Genomic DNA, 19,651 nt, shown 5'->3' on the forward strand with positions numbered 1-19,651 from the left:
TTACATATAATTTTTAGGACAGTATACTAATACTCTACAATAAATAAGGATTTTAAAAATGTGTTGCTTAGCCCTTGTTGAAATAAATTCAGTTATTAGCTCATTCTTTAAGTACTCCAGTTAATAAAGGTTTGATTGTAATTCCAGAACTCTGACTTTTCCAAAGATAAAAAATTAGTTAAGGACAAAAATTAAGCTTAAAAGCAACATTCACACTTGCCTTTAACAGCATGTTCACATCATATACGAGAGAATTTCCTCATGCCTGGAAACATGGTTTACGTGGCAGAAAGTCATATGCAAAGCACAACTAAGGGCAGTCCTCCCACCTCCATATCCTCAAAAAGCCACACTTGGCCTCAGTGTGAAAGTCATATTTTATTGCCATGCTACAAAATGTATGAAGTTGGCACTGACAGGGAGAAATAGAGAACAAGGGTGGGGAGGGCAAAAGGGCAAAAGATGTTGTTACATATACAACAAGGTTTAATCAACAGTGGATTTTGCCAATATTAAAAATGCAAACCAAAATTTAAAATGCTGATATGAAACAGCATTAAAATACCATTTATGCATAGTACAGTATCACTTATGTCTTATTAGAGAAATATGGAATGTTTATAAATGAAATTAACCATAAGGGGTAAAATTCATATTTCATGTACAATTTGGCAATGGTAGTCCCACTGTTAGACAATTTTTTTATAAAATACAAAATCAAAAATCTAATAAGCTACCTTTATACAAAGTTGCTATATTTATGCCTTTACGTAGGAAAAAAACATTTATAATGCAAATTAGGACATACAATAATCTTACAATATTATACAATGTAATGAAAATAAAAACATAACACAAAATTTGTCCTTTATAAAATGTGTATTTTGCATTTACTAATGCAAATGCGGCACACTGGTGACTACTGTACTATTAATACCAGTCTGTTTCCGTGCTTGTATTATCCAATCGTCATAGAACTGCAATTGCAATGATGCTACAAGAGAATTTTTATACCAGAAAAATGAGGAAGTAGGGATGGGGAAGAGGGATGTAAAGAAGAGCAAAGACAGGGTGCTGGTTTGGGCAGAGTATATTATGGTATGTCATAAAATATTTGTTAGTTTTTCAAGCCAAAAACATTTTCTATACATTCTATGATTTCGTACCAATGCCTTTATTCAAATTTGGCAAACATCAGGGAAAAGGTAATTTAGTACCATATACCTCACATATCAGAGAGAAGAAAAAGATGCCAATACATTAGTTACTTTCGAACGTTGTCTCTGATGGTATGTCTGTTTCAAGGAGATATACATATATATATGTATATGTGAATATACATATATATTTATACACACACACACTACACATTGCACAAACACTTGGACATTATGGGTTAGGAACAGCACAAGGGGAAATGGGATGTATTTTTTAGCCTGCTAAAACCTTTACCTTGAGGCAAAAATATGGTGGCACATTATTGGGAAATTATGAAAACATAAGGCCCCTGTCCCATTTTTAATAGAACATTATTGAGGTACATTTTTTTATGTTGTGCCACAGATTTTTGGGGAGGGGGGTGTGATAAACACTAGCTTAACTTATTGAACTGTGGGGTCAACATTAATATCTATAAAAACAAAGATTGCTTGGCAAATTTTCTTAAGTCCCAAATGTGATCTATTCTGGATATACTGAGAAGTGAAAAGCTTTTTGCTGAGTCTTCAAAAGTAAAGTGCATGTCTCATCACTCCACAGCAGCAGTAAATAAAAGGAACTATTTGCCAATCTTCCTGGAGGAGGGAAGGCACCATATTTTCATTTTTAAAGGAAGATGAACCTGGGAAATAAAATACACTGAGAAAAAAACACATGTTATACCCATATCAGTTTCCAACCGTGGTCTGGGATAAAAGCTACTATGATCCATACAGATAAAAGAGGATTCATTAGGGAGAAAACACATGACCAATGATTATATTTCCAAAGCCGGAAAGTAGGATCACATGATCTATCAACAGAACAGAGTATCTAAAACTAGGTCTGTCTCAGAAAATCTGAAACATATGGCCACAATTATATCCCAATAAAATATCTCATTCTAAAATGTACCAAGTAATTGGTACATTCTTCCAGGACAGAGCTTAATGCCCATTACTAGACTACAGCAAAGGACAAGTAGTGTTCTACATTACTTTTTATTAAATAGGGACACGGGATTTCCAGAGATATCTAGAAATTAATACCAGTTGTATACATCTTCCCTAATACTCGCAGTACCTAAAAATGAAATTCTTAACAGACAAATTGGTCCCGTTTTCAATTTTAAAGCACACAGTATTTAAAGCATAAACTGCAATGGTTATATTATAGTTGCTTAAAAAATATAAAAATTAATCAGCATCTGGAAGGAAAAATGAAAAGGCTGAGAGAAAGAAAGAAAAAAAAAGTACCCAACCTCCAAAATAAGTAAAGAGGTCAGCCCTTTCGTTTGGAGGTTAACGTTCTGTCTTGACTGCTCGTTTCCGAGAAAACCACATGCACTGGTTCCGTCGTAGCTCTTCTTCCGCGTTACAAAGATCATCACGTAAATTTGGCACAATTAGCAGTCTACTCAGAGGAAAGCGTAAGTGGACCGGTACAGAAATGGAAGCTGCACACCTAGTACACCACTGCACTCTCTTCAGAGAACAGTGACCACTTTAGTGAGCACCAAACTCACAGAAAAAAAATTCTGCTATGCATATAAACCAATGGCACTGAAAGTGATAAAGACACCTTTAATCATTTATTTTCTTTATAATGGTCCCACCCTATTATTTTGCTAATCCACTCACTGTCCTATAATTAGGGCATTTATGGGACAGGTTGGCTGCTATATGACTGAAACTTTTTCATGCTAAATTAACCTTAGTTACATCTGATAAATCCAGATCATAATCTCAGAAACTTCCTCATATTTAGAGGAAATGGTAACATATTTTGCAAGGTTATCCAACCTTCTTTCCACTCTACCTTCTCTTGTTTCTCTAGGATTTGGGAAACTGGAAAATTCTTGACTTTCCAAGAGCTAGACAGATGAACTCTATAATCAGTTTATATAAACTTCATTTTCAATCCTAAATTATGACACAATCTCATTGCTGTAAGACTTCCACTGTACCTGCTATGCTGACAATAATTTTAACACTCTATTAAAATCAAGGGATGATCAAAATCAGCTGAGTGAGAGGACAGCAGAGCTGAGGAGCAGCACAGTGGGCAAAGTGTGACCGCAGCCACGTGACCGAGGGGACCACTGCTAAAGTGCTGGGAGAGTGCCCACAGAGAAAACACAGTACCTTTATGGAACTTTGCATGTTAAAAGTACTTCCTTTTTTTTTCTCTCTCTTCTCAGCTGCTTAAGAGATCACCTATGGACACAAGTGAAATTTAAAATTGAGAGAATGCTTTTATCAACATGAAAAGTAAACAGCATATAAATAAATACTGGACAAGGGCAACCCTGTTATAGAATAACAGTTAAGTTCCAAATGAACCTTCAAAACCACAACTGGACAAAAATGCAAACTAAACAACAAATGAACACATACCAATTTCAAAACTATATACAAACTCAAACATTTTAAATTGAAAAAGACATGAAGCAACAAAGTTAGACATCCCAAACACCAAAGGAAAAACTGAAGGTAAATGGTAATCTAATGGCACAAATGCCTCCAGAGAACAATGTTACTGTAAATAATCTGTAGGAGAGAAACTTTCAAGAGATCATGGTTCAGATTTTTCAAATGTTTTTGGATAAAGTGACCTGAGACTGATTCTTGAGCCTATTTATAATTCTGATTAAGATACTTGGGCAGGCCCTTCAAATGACATCACGAGATGATGAAACAGAAAATCTCATCTCTTTCCTGCCTTTCAACACACCAATGGGACACCACGTTCACAAACGTAGAACTTTCTAGAAATGCTGAAGGCAAAGGAACTGACTGGTACATAGGAGGTGTGGTACTTCTATTTCCATTACATATGTTTTGGCTCAAGTCAAAAAGCCTACAATTAATGAAATAAAGGATTCCTCACGTTACATGCTGGAGGCCACATACCATGAATAGTGAATCTACAAATAGTACTTTCAAAGCTACAGGTTATCTGTTAGCAATGCACGTTATCAAGAGGCTCTGTTTTAAATGCCAACCATGACTTACACATGAATGATATACATGAATTCAGAATCTTGATAAAAATCGACCAGCCTGTCACTCACTTCAACTCTCATTTTAAATAGGCACTGTGAAAATGGGAATGCTGCTGGACAGTAATGAGTAGTATATAATGAAATTAGTGTTCTTTTATGAGTACCTGCTCTACATTAATTCCCTTTAAAGAAGCACATGAAATATTCAGAAAAAAATTTTTCTATCAGTCTATAAAAGGAGTTAGTGTTTAGAAATAAAAATGAAGCACTTGCATCTTCATTTTTTTTTTTAAAAAAACTTCACAAAGGTGCAAATAATGTAAATGCTTTCCAGGGCTCACATGGGCAGATCAGTACTATTGTGTCTGGTTTTCCTAGCTGTGCCATCATCTCGTGGCAGTGCTTTCTGCAGACTGGACATAGCAGCAGTCCTCTCGATGTCTATCACAGCGTACAGCTCTGCGCGCCTGGTGGGGGTCTGTGGAAGGGGAGTGGTCGGCGTTTTTGGAGTCTGAGGGTTGTCAGAGTCACTGCCACCTTCCAAGTCAACCTGTATGTAATTGAGCTGCCTGTGTTCTAAACTTGGGCGTCTGATGTCAAAGTTAAAGACTGTTGGCGTACAGTCCCGACGCCTTGAGTACTCTATTTTGTGAGCACTTGCCGGCACTGTTACATTCTCTGTATTTACATAGTTATGCATTGGATCTAGATTATTATGGTAGCCATTCAGAGATGGGGTCTTTGGTCCTAAGTTGTCATCTTCATCCCTACTTAGCTTGCGGGCTTCCCAAACAGGAGGCAAAGATGGTAGATTTTCGTAGTTTAACAATGCAGTTCTTCTCTGAGCTGAGTTGTTGATATTCTGGGTATCTGAGGTACTGGTGGACGGCAGACGACCTCTCCTGAACCCAGAGGCGCTGGGGAGAGAGAGGCCATTTAGGTTCTCATACACCAGTTTGTTAGCAGAGGGCACATCTCTCCGCTCATCGCTGTCATACCCAGTGTCCCATTCTGTGTTATTTGCACCACTTCCACTGATCTGGTCTCTTCCAAGTTGTTCCAGTTTCTCTTTTTCCATTAATTGCTTTTGAACTGGTGTTGGTCCTAAGACAAATTTAACTCCTTCAGGTTCAAGAAGTATCTGAGGGTCCCTGTCCTCAATATTACTTGACTCTTCTTTTGGTGTGTTGCTTTCAGCATTAGAAACTCTCGCCTCCAATGGGACATGCACACTTGTGCGGTTTTTCCGTTCTTCTTGCACACCTGTAGTGTTGACATAGGTATGTACCTAAAATAAAACAGGAAAGTGAGTAGCTTTTTTAAAAGAAAAGAAAAAAAGAACAAAAAATCTGCCTGACTCTATCAATTAATTTTTATTAACTTTCTAAGTATATTTTTCAGGGCTTTTGTACCTGTTTTTTACTAATAAAAAGGTTGGGAGGAGGTGGGAGAAATGTAGAAATGTCTTCCTAGCTTGATAAAAGAATAACTACTTCAAAATAGATGTGATGGTGAAACATGATAAGCATTCTATAAAAAGTCAGGAACAAACAAGGATTATTCCTTTGGTGTTCTAGAAATTCTCATCAGTGCATTAAAACCTGATTTAGAAGTAGGAAATAACAAGTATTAAAAAGGAAGAGAGAAATGTATCATTATTTATAGATCATCTGACTATATAAAGAGATAAACCTTATTAGATTTAATAAGAGTTCTGTAAGATATATAGATATAAAATAGGTTCCACCTAGTAGGAAATTATCACTACTTAGAAAAGCTCATGGTATTTGGGGGAGACAATATAAAAATGTTTAGAAGTCTTTACATAAAATCTGAAAAACTCAAAAAATAAAACTCAAAAAGAGGGATACTTAATTATAGTAAAAACTCATTTAACAAGTAAAAAATACAAAGAAATGGATTTTAAAAGTGAAAATTCCAATCCATGGCTAATTCATTTCAATGTATGACAAAAACTACTGTAATGATGTAAAGTAATTAGCCTCCAACTAATAAAAATAAATGGAAAAAGAAAAAAAAAAAAAAGTGAAAATTCCTTAATGATAAACAGTCATACTGTTGACAAAAGATAAGTACAACTAATTAATACAATGTTCAACCAGATACATCATTCCTAAAATGAAAATAGACTAGTTGGGAATATTAAATTGCTCTGTTAAAAACACTGACAACAAAATCTTTCTTACTGCTAGTAGTCCACTATTTACAAAAACTGTAATATAAAAAGCTTTCCTTTGAGGTTATTGTAAGAGAACTGACCATTAGTTTTGCCCGTCTTCATCTATAGATGCACCTCTCCTGTGGACCCACAAATTTAACTGGAATGATAAGTTTCCCTCAATACCTATACATATTTGGGTATATGTCATCAAATATATGCTCTATCCTCTGAAATTTCACTACAAAGGTCACGTACAAAAGTGACAACTAAAATTCAAATTGACTAAAACATTTAAGTGTTGGCACGGTAATACTCTAACCCCATACAATACCGTGAGACAGCAGCACATGCTTACTTGTTCCTCAGCCACCAGCAAAGGATGTGTAGATTCTTCACCTACTGAGGGCAGGCGGGCACTTCCCACAGAAGGATGTCTGCTGGAAGGGTGGGATGAAGCATCTCCAAACGATGGATATCGGGGATATCCATTGGGTAAGTTCTGAGCAGCAAACCCTGGAGCTGAGTTTGCGTTTATTGGTTTAAGAAAGAATATAGGGGTAGGGCACAGAGAAAAAGATGAATGAGGATACAATCAGCACTGAGAGGTTTAAGGAGGTGTTTCTGGTAAGACACACAAGAAACGAGAGCACAACAGCAGCTCCCTCCACTTTTAACTTTCCACTAACATTTAAAATAATATCAAACACTGTGTTTTCATATTTAAAACGTTTATAATTATAGCTAACAGTTTTTCAAAACGCATAACTACTACATTTATGTTAGCCAATGGTAATTTCTAACATGGTATAGATTAAAATCCATAGTCTATAGTTTATAATAGAAGAGGGGAAACAGACACTCACTTGTAGGTGTTCGAGGTGTCCTAGGGACGTCCAATTCTGTCTGATGGTTATTCCTTTCAACCACGGGTTCCTCCACTACGTTTATACTATTATTCTGCATAATCTCTTGTAACATATTAAATAATTCTTCTGCACGAGCACACTTAAAGGCAAAGATTCCTACAAATATAAACCAGAAGAAAAAAACATGGTCACAACATCTAAGAAAGACAAAGGAGCACTTGTCAAAGAACAAAATTATAAAGGAAGCATTCTGTGCACCAATAGCAAGAAAGGCCTTTCAAATAAGTGTCTGATAAATTAATTATATTTCCTGTTTCAAAACACAAACCCAAAAGAAAGTTCACAGAATAATTTTCATTTGTCCATGGGTGATGGCTCAAAATAAGGAAGGCAAAAACAAGGTTTGCACACTTTCTCTAGTCTGCTTTCTAACAGCAGGGGGAGTCTAACCTATCATTACCACAGGAATCTACTATTTGATAGGTGCTTGCTCTGTGGTTTACAGTCATTACCTTGTTTAATTATTGGATTACCATTCCACTCTGATACAGAAGGAATTTGATGCAAGAGGTTCCCCAACTTGTCCAAGGACTTTCAAGAAGTAGATGGCAAAAAAATAAAACTATGTTCTGCTTAACTCCAAAGTTTAAGTTCTTTCTCCCAAGTTGTAACAGTAAAGTGAAAGTCACTCTTTTGCAACCCCATGGACTGTAGCCTGTCAAGCTCCTCCGTCCATGTAATTTTCCAGGCAAGAATACGGGAGTGGGCTGCCATGCCCTCCTCCAGGGGATCTTCCCAACCCAGGGATCGAACTCAGGTCTCCCGCATTGCAGGCAGATTCTTTTACTGTCTGAGCCCCCAGGGAAGCCCTATAACAGTAAAGACAGAGGCAATTTCCTGGGACTAAATCATTTACTTACTTCAAATCTTAAAGTTAATATGAGCCAAAATTCTAGACATAGAAAACCTGCTTAATAAATGTAGATAAGTGAATACATAGTGTACTATATCTCCTTTTTAAATAATCCGCTTATTTGAGGATTTTTTTCATTCAGGATAAAAGTAAAACAGTAATTTAAACATATATAAAATAATTGAATTACAGAATGATATTCAAATATGATGATGTTTGGAGAAAAAAACAAAGGCTCTACCTACCTTGTCCAGTTTGACACCTTCGACCACTTTCAAAAGAAAAGAGATTTGAATCATAACCATAGCGTCGGAGGCAGAGGTAGTGCCATTTTACCGAGTCACGTTTGCGAGTGTATAAAATCAGTTCTGTGTCTGTAAGTTCCATTATGCCAGAACCTAACTCATTTCCATCATCATCCACATTAATGACCTAAAAAAAAGTTTAATTAGTGCTAACTTAATGCTCCCTCTTGGCAGTCGTGAACATATTTCACTAATTTCAGGAAAATGTACTATTGCTGATTGGTTCAGTTATTGTTATTCCATTCAACAACCAATGTTTTTGTATGGCATGGATTACGTAGCAGGGCAATACCTGGTTCATATCCCCAGAGAACTCACATTCCCACTGAGGAGGCAGGATACACAAAGACAAAGTCAACATCACAGAACTGTAAATGCTTAACTAACCTAACCTGAGTACAACAGCCGCTGCAAAATGCAGGAACTGTAGCCAAGGGCTGTTGGAGACGCCTTCACACATGAAGAGAAGGGACTTTAGCGGGGTTTTGGGTATAAATAAGTACATGCTCAGTCACTAAGTTGTGTCTTACTCTTTGCAGCCCCATGGACAGGATTAATAGCCCACTAGGCTCCTCTGTCCATGGAATTTCCCAGGCAAGAAGGAAATAAAGAGGGTGAGTTGGTGAGTTGGTGGGTCAGGACTTGGGGGGCACACCCTGAAGATACAGTGCCACAGCAGAGACAAAGAGGGTACATTTCAGAGAGCCCAAGACAGGACTGGCACCGAGTCCTTGTCAGGGAAGGCCTTGCACTGCTGAGTTTCAGAAAATGGCCAGAGACCTTAAAAACAGGTAACACTCGGGGGGAATGTACTATACGCCCAGGTTGGGCAAAGTGCTTTACTTGTATTTGTCATTTACTACCAATCCTAAACTGCAGGTAATACTACTGTCTCCATCGCATACAAATGAACAAAGACTTGGTGACAATCTAACTTGTCAAAGGTCACAAAGCTATGAAGCAAGAGGGCTTGATTTACACCAAGGTTTGTGTGATCCAGAGGCTGACTTACAGCAGACTGCGGTCAGAATATGAGAGGCGTTAATGGCTGTGGGTGAGTAGGGAATGGAGCACTTCGTGTCTAAGTAACAGGACACCACTGAAGTTTTAGAATAATGGAAGAGGAAGATAAATCTGATGTCAACTGCAGGATGGATCACAGAGGTGACTGGAGGTAGAGTTCAGTTACAGAATTATCCAGGCATTAAACAATTACTGGGAACTAGTGACGGGACTGAAGAGGCACCTATAAGATGGCGATTTAAAGACAATATTATCAGGTCATTTCAAAGAAGGCTGATGGGACCAAATCCAGGGTCTCTCATCACTGTGACCAAAGACTGAGTTCTCCGGAGGGTGTAACAGTCAGTAGTGCTGTGTTTTCCTGACGGAGATATAATATTTAGCTACTCATATCTATGACTGAGATATAGGAAGGTAATAAATGTAAAAGTCCTTCAAGTTGGGGGGAAAAAATATTATCAGAACTGTGTGGTTCTAATTGGATATGGAAGACCAAAGGAAAAAAGGATTTCACACTGTCAGTAAAAAATGTTGTCCTTGTTGGTTTAAACAAGAAAAGGCAGAATGAACAAAAAGGAAAATAAAAAGAGTCTGAAGATACCAGTGAGGAAATAAGAAATGTGTTAAGTGAAGTAAAAGAAAAGCATCCAGGTAGGCAGTAAGAGCTACAACTCATCCAGTTTTTACTGACCTTAAACTTGTTCCGATGGTTATCTGGGACAGTGTCTTTATCTGGACAGCTACAACAGCTACCCATGGCTTCTTCAGAAGACCATGTGAGCACTACATGAAAGATAATTTGCAAAAAATTATTAGATATACAAATCACAAAACAGAAAAAGACTCTAGAAATCACCTAACATTAGCCCTGTATTATTTTAATGAGGAAAACTAAGCCCAGGAAGGTAAATGGCTAGAGCTAGACTTCATACAACTAGCTGGAGAATTTTACTCAGCATCAACAAGAATAATTTTGTGAGGCAGACTTCACAGAAGCCTCAAATTTAGTTTGCAAAAGTCTGCCTATTTTAAAACAGAAACCGATTTAAGGTTTCATACATAACACTATTATACTTAAGTCATTCATGGAATTAACCCTTTATGGCTTACTAGGATTGAATGTCTATCTTCATTAATAAATTTCCAAAAGGATGATAGACTTCTGGCTTGGCAAGTATTTTGATTCATACTATGCACTGTTATGGATCCCTCCAGACAAAACTGGTTAGTAAGACACAAAAACAAATCTGGAATAGTTCATTAAGAGAGAAAAACAACTCAAAATTCAAACAGTAACACAGAGAATATTGGCAAAACTCTGTGTGTCTATCTAATCCTTTCTGACAGAGGGTAAGAGATAAGTGGTTATAGTAACATTAAGTGTTCAAGAACACTCCAAGTGAACAAGGGAAACTTCACTTACAAACAAGGGAAAGAATCAGAATGGATGTGAAAGTATTTGAAAAAAGAGGAAGGGAAAGAAGCATAAGAAGTTACTAAACATTAAAAATACAAATCTGATTAAAGCTTGTCTAGAATTCTTCAGCAGATCTTTACTACCTTCAGGAAAAATAAATGCAAAAGCTCAAAAAGTCCTTTACATTCTGGTCCTTGTCTACAAGTCCAGTCTAACCTCTCACTCCTCTCTGCTTCAAGCCCCCCCAGTCCCACCAAACAGTTTCCCGAGAGCCTCTTGTGTCCTCACACTTCCACGCTGCTCCTTCCTCAAGATTCAACTCAGAAGACTGCCTTTCCTGACTCCAATCAGCTGGGCAAGTTCTATGCCTTGTGTATCCCCAAAGCACCCGGAGCTTCCCAGTATCACAGCCTCTTCCACACTGTTTACTTAGCAGAAATTGTGATCGACTGTTTACTTATCTATTTTCTTCCCTCCACTTTGAACTCCTTTCCAGGAAGGATGGAATTTATTCATTCCTACTTTCCATGTGCCTTACATAGTAACTAGCACACAGTAGACACTCTAAGTCTCTTGTAAGCTAAATGAACTGCACTAAAGTAAGATAAAGAATGTTGGCAGGTATAAGGATTAAACATTTAAAAAAAGTATACTAGTGTATAAACCAAAAGAAGTGATAAATAAAATAGTAAAGTTAAGATTTGTATTTCGTGGTGTCCTCACACTGGTCAGAATGGCCATCATTATAAAGTCTAAAAAAATAAAGAAGGTGTAGAGAAAAGGGAATCCTACTACACTGTTGGTGGGAATGTAAGCTAGGGCAGCCACTATGAAAAACAGTATGGAAGTTCTTTAAAAAAAAAAAAATGAAAAATAGAATTGCCATATGATCCAGCAATCCTACTCCTGGGCAAAAATATCTACAGAAAACTCCAAGTTGAAAAGATACATGCACCCCAATAATGTAACAGCACTATTTACAATAGCCAAGACATGGAAGCATGCTTAACGTCCATTTAATGATGAATGGATCAAGATGTTGTACATACACCTTAAAGTGAAAGTCCCTCTTTGCGACCCCAAGGACTACACAGTCCATGGAATTCTCCAGGCCAGAATACTTGAGTGGGTAGCTGTTCCCTTCTCCAGGGAATGTTCCCAGCCCAGGGATCAAACCCAGGTCTCCCGCACTGTACAATGGAATACTACTTAGCCATAAAAAGAATGAAATCTGGCCATCCGCAGCAACATAGATGGACCCAAAAATTACTCACTCACTAAGTGAAGTCAGACAGAGAAAGACAAGTAACACGTGACAGAGCACTTACATGTGGAAACTAAAACGTGACACAAATGAACTGACTCACAAAACAGAAACAGGCTCACGTGCATAGAAAAGACACTTATGGTGACCAAAGGGCAAAGGGGGTGGAGGGAGGGAGAAATTAGAGGTCTGGAATTAGCAGATACAAATTACTATATATAAAATAGGTAAATCAACAACAAGGTCCTACTATATAGAACAGAACTATATTCATTATCTTGTAATAACCTATAATAAGGAAGAGAACCTGAAAAAGAATACACATATAAATAAATAATACATATATATTTACATATATATAAACTGAGTCACTTTGCTGTACACCACAAACTAACACAACACTGTAAATCAACTATACTTCAATTAAAAGTGTAAATTTATATAGAGAAAATGTGTGATGACATAATAAATAAAAAATCTTGTTACATACAGGAAAAAAAAAAGACTCATATTTGGTATCTTGTAACTAACATGCCAGCTAAGTATAACGGTGTAAACATAACAGTCAATCGTGTACCGCTCAAGAGTCATGAGTCTAAAGGGACAGACAGAGCTGTCAACAGATAATGCATTATGATAAACCTTGTCTTAGATCATAAGAAGAGTTCCATGGACACAGAAAGAAGCAACTAACTTTCTGCATTAGGAAGGGAAGCAGCAGCATTTGAGCTGGTACTTTAAAAGGTGAGCAGAAACAGTGTGCTAGGCAAAACACAGAAATAGGCACTAGATAAAAAAGTAGATGCAAAGATAAAGGTCATGAAAGCTGGTGCTATCCTCAGGAGAACGTGAGGGATCCAGAACAACGAGAGTGCGGGGTAGGCTGAAATACAAGCAGGAGCCAAACTATACATCCTGAACAACCACCGAGGGGTCTGGGATGCCAACTAACTAACTTGAAGCTCACCTGCCTCCAATGCCCCCACAGTCAGATGGACATGACTCCCATCATGGCACTTATCATATTCTACTGTCATGTTCAGCTGTCTCACCGGCCACTGCACTGTGGTCTCCATGAGGGCAGGAACCTTGTCTTCTGAATTTTCTAGGGCACTAAGCATACTGTCTGACACAGCAGACAGTTATTTCATAAAAGTTTAATTTTTAAAAACCAAATCATTAAGTGTTCGGGACTTCCTGGCAGTCATACTTTCACTGCAGGGGCACGGGTTCGATCCTTAGTTAGAGAACAAAGATCCCGCGTGCCAGACAGCACAGCAAAAAAAAAAAAAAAAAAAATTTAGTAAGTGTTTAATAAATTATGAGGAGGCCAAAAGAATATTTTTCAAAAAATTTTAAAGCAGAGAGATGACAGAAACAAAAAAACAAAAGTCTTCTTGAAATTGCTTATCCATACTCGCCACTAACTCCTCAAGAATACAAAGAGCTAAATGATTACTACAGTGTGGCTTTTACTTGAATACAAAAGTCTCAAATGAATAGTTTTCAACTATTTCTCAAAAGGAGTAGAAAAACCATTCTTCTACTTGACATCTTCATAGGCTACCTGTTCGGGCAGCACCTCTGATTCTGTCAGGGATGTATGAATGGTGGTACAATCTACCTGGGGACTCTATCCATATTGAGTGTTTCAGTTCAGTGCAAAAATAATGAAAAGCCTAACATGTGACACGAAATCCTTGTATTCCATTGCAAACAGAACAAATTTCATCCTACACAAGATGGAAAGCCACTGAAGTATTTTAAGCAGAAAGTGAGGTGGTCATGACTTCATTTTAGATACCTCCGTCTGCAAGGTAAAATTTTAAGTGGGAATTTAGCTCAGAGGAAGGGAAAGCCAGTTAGAAACTATTGAAAACTGAAATATGCCAAAGACTTAAAACTGGAGCAGCAACAGTAGGAAAGATGAAAATTATGAATTTTAAAAATATTTAGGAAATTAAGTCAGCAGTATTGAGTGTCTAGCTAGGACCAGAGGAAGGGAAAGCCAGTTAGAAACTATTGAAAACTGAAATATGCCAAAGACTTAAAACTGCAGCAGCAACAGTAGGAAAGATGAAAATTATGAATTTTTAAAATATTGAGGAAATCAAGTCAGCAGCATTGAGTGTCTAGCTAGGTAAACAGGAAGTAAGAGGCAATTTTCAGTGCAGATGAAGGGTGCTGGTTCCATTACTTGAAATAGGAAAAATCTTTTCAGGTCTTCAAGAGGAAGTGATGGTGGTTAGTTCAGTTTTAGACATGTTAAACTTCGATTCCCAGAGAACAACCGAATGGAGACATGTAATAGAGTTAAGTACATCAGAATGGGCTTGAGGGAAGAAGTAAAATATTGGGACACATGGTATTTGAAACTATAAAACAGAAGATCCTGCTCAAGAACAGGATAAAGAGCAGTCTGCTGAAGCTGAAATTCTGGGGAACACAAATGTGTAAACACTAGAGAAAAACAAGTGAAGGAGAAGAAAAACAATCAGAATGGTACAAACTAAGAAAAGAAAGTGTCAAGAAGGCGGGTCCTCTCCATGATGGAGTATTAGGTAAAGGTAGAAACCATTATGCAGTGAGCAAATGGAAGATGAGGAGTAGTCCTCCAGAGAATAGAAAAGGCTCTTTTAAGAACACAGTGAGAAAGGAAAGCCTCAAGTGACAGGGTATGCTTGGACATGGTTTCAAACGAAAATACATTTCTTGAGTTATTTATTGTTTTAAGATGACAGGTTTATGCAGATTTGTAATCAGTATGTCAGTTCAGTTCAGTTCAGTTGCTCAGTCATGTCCGACTCCTTGCGACCCCATGAACTGCAGCATGCCAGGCCTCCCTGTCCATCACCATCTCCCAGAGTCCACCCAAACCCATGTCCATCAAATCGGTGACGCCATCCAACCATCTCATCCTCTGTCATCCCCTTCTCCCCCTGCCCTCAATCTTTCCCAGCATCAGGGTCTTTTCAAATGAGTCAGCTCTTCGCATCAGGTGGCCAAAGTATTGGAGTTTCAGCTTCAACATCAGTCCTTCCAGTGAACACCCAGGACTGATCTCCTTTAGGATGGACTGGTTGGATCTCCTTGCAGTCCAAGGGACTCTCAAGAGTCTTCTCCAACCCCACAGTTCAAAAGCATCAATTCTTCGGTGCTCAGCTTTCTTTATAGACCAACTCTCACATCCATACATGACCACTGGAAAAACCATAGCCTTGAGTAGACGGACGTTTGTTGGCAAAGTAATGTCTCTGCTTTTTAATATGCTGTCTAGGTTGGTCATAACTTTCCTTGCAAGGAGCAAGCATCCTTTAATTTCATGGCTGCAGTCACCATCTGCAGTGTCAGTAAAGTTTAAAGAATATAGGAAAAACCAAAGGAAAGAGACAGTCAGAGGACGGATCAAGACAAGCAGGGAGACGAGACTAGAGCTGAGTTCTGGGACCCAGGCTCAAAAGCGTGCCCAGAGGAGAAGGAATGCCTTGTGCTCCAAGTAGATGTGAAAGTCACTCAGTCAAGTCCAACTCTTAGTGACCCCATAGACTGTGCAGTCCATGGAATTCTCCAAGCCAGAATACTGGAGTGGGTAGCAGTTCCCTCCTCCAGGGAATCTTCCCAACTCAGGGAGTGAACCCAGGTCTCCCACATTGCAGGCGGACTCTTTACCAACTAAATCATCAAGGAAGCCCTCTGAGGAGAGAGAGCAGAAAAGAAAGATGAGTGGAACATATCAGAGAAGCTGAAACAGATAACATCCATCATCTTTCATTTCTTCTGTAAAACAGAAGGCAAGTTTGCAGAATGAGGGACTTGAGGAGAATGGTAGGATTTTTCCCTGAGGAGCCACACAAGAAAAGCAGCAGGATTATTAAGCAGGCTATGCTGAGACTGAGCAGAAGCCGGAGAGTAAGATTATATTATTTTTCTAGCTGTGCTCAGCAGTCCAGAGGGTAGACAGTTCAACTGACCCGGGTCAGAGTGCAAGAGGACAAAGAAATGAAAGGATATTGGCAATACAGGGATTTGAAGTGATGGGCCAACAGGTCTGCTCAGGAAAGCAGCACAGAAAGAAGAGGGCTGATAAACAGGAGAAAACAGAGGGAGGCAAAAGGGAACAGGAGGCCTTAGCATGGTTAAAAATCGGCTTAGTATGAGTGAGAGTGGCAAACAGCTGGACAGGCCGTCCTGCTCAATCTTCCAACACAGAAGGAGACTTTTAAATGCAGTTTTCACCCACGTCTCTGACTCCTCCTCCTGAAGCACAAACTCCCAGGCAGGGGTAAAAACAAGACACTAGATATTCTACATCTATGACAATCAGATTAATACTTGGAGACAATCTGAGTTCCTAGACCTACTAATATGCATGAATACTGTAAACACTTGATGAGAAACCACATGATCTCATAAACTCATTCAAGTTTATAACTCCGCAGAAATACAAAGAGATGTACTATACTCCCTCTAAAGGTAGCCTCTGCTTGGGAAGACCAACATTGCAACAACTGTGCCAGACATTTAAATCAGTAAACACTGTCTTCTTAAAGTCAGTTGTCCTTATTTTGAGGTCTGGGAGGTAACAAGGTAGTTTTTTAATCACTCAGTTGTGTCTGACTCTTTGCGAGCCCATGGACTGTAGCCCACCAGGCTCCTCTGCCCATAGGATTCTCCAGGGAAGAACTGGAGTGAATTGCCTTCCTTTTCTCCTGAGGATCTAATTGACCCAGGGACTGAACCCAGGTCTCCGGCACTGCAGGCTGGTTCTTTACCGTCTGAGCTACCTGAGAAGCCCGAAGTAGTATCAGGAGGCAAAATAACTGCATTCAAAATGTCGTTATTAAAATCTCCAGTTTAAAGAAATACAGCTTGTGGACTTGATGATTTTTAAACAGTGAACCTCCACTCACCTAGATCTGGCCATCAATATCCTCAGCCTCTGCTGCAGCATCAGGACGTTAATCATCCTTCAAAACCCATGTTTTCTTTGTTTGCTGACTTAACCTAGAATTAACAAGAAAAGGTCAAGAATTTGTTATTTCTTTAAAGACAGTTTTTCTTATGAGACTTCTGGCAGCACTGTTAGTTCAGTTAATCTATTTAAACAAACTAAAAAGTCTAAATTTTTTATTAAAATGTAGTATTTTAAAAATTAATATAAAATGTCTGCTGCTGCCAAGTCACTTCAGTCACGTCCGACTCTGTGTGACCCCATGGATGGCAGCCCACCAGGCTCCCCCATCCCTAAATGTCTACATGGTACCAATTAACACAGCCTTTTCGAACGAAAAGTAAAAATGCAGGAGCTCTAAAAGCCCATTTTAGCCAATGGCAGGCTAACTCTCCATCTCCAGTCACTTCTCCAAAATCTCACTGTCACTCCTCCTCCCAGAGCTGACTCTAGAATCCACGCTCTGTATCTTCCTAATCCACAAGGGCCCCCAGAATAAAATGAGAAGAGTCAGTCATCAGAAAACAGTATCAACAAGCATGCCATAGAGCCTCAGGATAATGACATAAATTATAGCAATAAATTACAATCTAGAGTTTCAAGAGATTACAATATACTTTTGAAAATTTTCTGGTTAATTTATTCACTTTTTACAACACATGAAAAAAAATCAAATTCAAACATGAGCACGAGCATTTACTGAATAGCTGTACTATATCAGGCATTATGTTAGGGGTTTTACAAAGCGTCATTTTAATCTATACATTAACAAATATGACTGATACCCAAAACGAATATTTTCAAAACCATGAACCCACACACAAACAAAATTTTTCATGCTGGACTTCTAACCTATACATAAAATGAGTGGTTCAGCTACGAGTGTGCTCACCACTTGTGAGCTGCTGCTACACCCTACATTAGGGTGGGCAGCAACCAACTGCCTTTTCCTTGGCAGTTTTCTCCCCCTCCAGAAGCTTAACATACATCATGCTTTACCTCTAGCTTATAAAACTGTGCAGCTAATTCTACCATAAATCGTTCCTCTTATGTGATGTTTGTCCAGCTCTCTCTTTTAAGAGATTTTAGCCAATTAACTAAGAAAAAGAAAAATCTCTCTTCTTTTTACTCGATCCACTCATAAGCATCCCACAACCCCTATCCTGAAAAGAGTTTATTCATAGTAAACATGATTAAAAGATGTATCCCAATATCAAGGAAAAGTCCTAAGTTCTAAAATGAAGTTAAACATACAAAAGAACCAGTGTGCAAATCTATAAAGCTCTTGATAATATTAAAAATCCTCTGTGAGAAACTCTGGGAAATTTATATTCTCACCTTTAGATCTTTTTTCTTTTACTTCTAATTTTTAAAATTGTGGGAAAATACACATAACAAAATAGTAGTGAGAAATATATTCAATACTGTACAACCAATCTCAAGAACTCTGAAACTCTACACTATTAAAAAACAACTCATTTCGCCTCCACCCAAACACTAGCAACCACCATTCTACCTTCTGTTTTTATGAGTTTGACTAAACACCTCATATAAGTAAGACTGTACGGTTCAGTTCAGTCGCTCAGTCATGTCCGACTCTTTGTGAGCCCATGGAGTGCAGCGTGCCGGGCTTTATCTGTCCTTCACTATCTCCAGAGTTTGCTCAAACTCTGCATTGACATGACATGAGATTGTACAGTATTATCTTTTTGTGCCTGCCTCATCTCATTTAGCATACTGTCTTCATGGTTCATCCATGCTGTAATATGTGTCAGAGTTCCTTTCCTTTTTTTTAAAAAAAAAAAAAACTTATTTTGCATTGAGGTATAGCCGATTAACAATGGTGTAATAGTTTCTGGTAAACTGAAAAAGGACTCAGCTATACATATACAAGCATTCTTGCTCCCCCAAACTCCCCTCCCATCCAGGCTGCCACATACCACTGAGCAGAGTACTTTGTGCTAGACAGTATGTCCTTATTGCTTACCCATTTTAAATACAGCAGGGTGTGCAAGTCCATCCCAAACTCCTTAGCTATCCCTTCCTCCCAGCAACCATAAGTTCATTCTCTAAGTCTGTGAGTCTGTTTCTCTTTTGTAACTAAATTCATTTATATCATTTCTTTTTGGATCACACACATCAGGGATGTCATACAGTATTTCGCTTTCTCTGTCTTACTTCACCCAGGACAACAATCTCGAGGTCCACCCATGTTGCTGCCAGTGGCATCATTTCATTCTTTTTAATGGCTGAGTAATACTCCATTCAGAAAACTAAGATCATGGCATCCGGTCCCATCACTTCATGGCAAATAGATGGGGAAAGAGTGGAAACAGTGGCTGACTTTATTTTTCTGGGCTCCAAAATCACTGCGGATGGTGACTGCAGCCATAAAATTAAAAGATGCTTACTCCTTGGAAGGAAAGTTATGACCAACCTAGACAGCATATTAAAAAGCAGAGACACTACTTTGCCAACAAACGTCCGTCTACTCAAGGCTATGGTTTTTCCAGTGGTCATGTATGGATG

General features: G+C 38.4%; 1 protein-coding gene across 4 annotated transcripts in view; it reads right to left on the reverse strand.

The window, feature by feature from the left end:
• Positions 1 to 358: 358 nt before the first annotated feature.
• The window catches only part of FRS2 (fibroblast growth factor receptor substrate 2), a 101,725-nt gene continuing 82,432 nt past the window's right edge, over positions 359 to 19,651 (reverse strand). For 3 of the 4 annotated variants that reach the window (XM_070454614.1, XM_020902578.2, XM_070454615.1), the window contains exons 4-9: positions 17,082 to 17,175; positions 10,182 to 10,273; positions 8,408 to 8,594; positions 7,247 to 7,405; positions 6,739 to 6,902; positions 359 to 5,489 (exon numbers count right to left, since the gene is read on the reverse strand). In XM_070454614.1, coding sequence (XP_070310715.1) covers positions 4,539 to 5,489; positions 6,739 to 6,902; positions 7,247 to 7,405; positions 8,408 to 8,594; positions 10,182 to 10,247 — 1,527 coding nt within the window. In that variant the 5' untranslated portion in view covers positions 10,248 to 10,273; positions 17,082 to 17,175 and the 3' untranslated portion in view covers positions 359 to 4,538. The remainder of the gene's footprint in view (positions 5,490 to 6,738; positions 6,903 to 7,246; positions 7,406 to 8,407; positions 8,595 to 10,181; positions 10,274 to 17,081; positions 17,176 to 19,651) is intronic. The other variant, XM_070454616.1, reaches the window with a different exon arrangement.

The sequence above is a fragment of the Odocoileus virginianus genome, chromosome 24 (assembly GCF_023699985.2).
Source record: "Odocoileus virginianus isolate 20LAN1187 ecotype Illinois chromosome 24, Ovbor_1.2, whole genome shotgun sequence".
In the NCBI taxonomy this organism is placed as follows: Eukaryota; Metazoa; Chordata; class Mammalia; order Artiodactyla; family Cervidae; genus Odocoileus; species Odocoileus virginianus.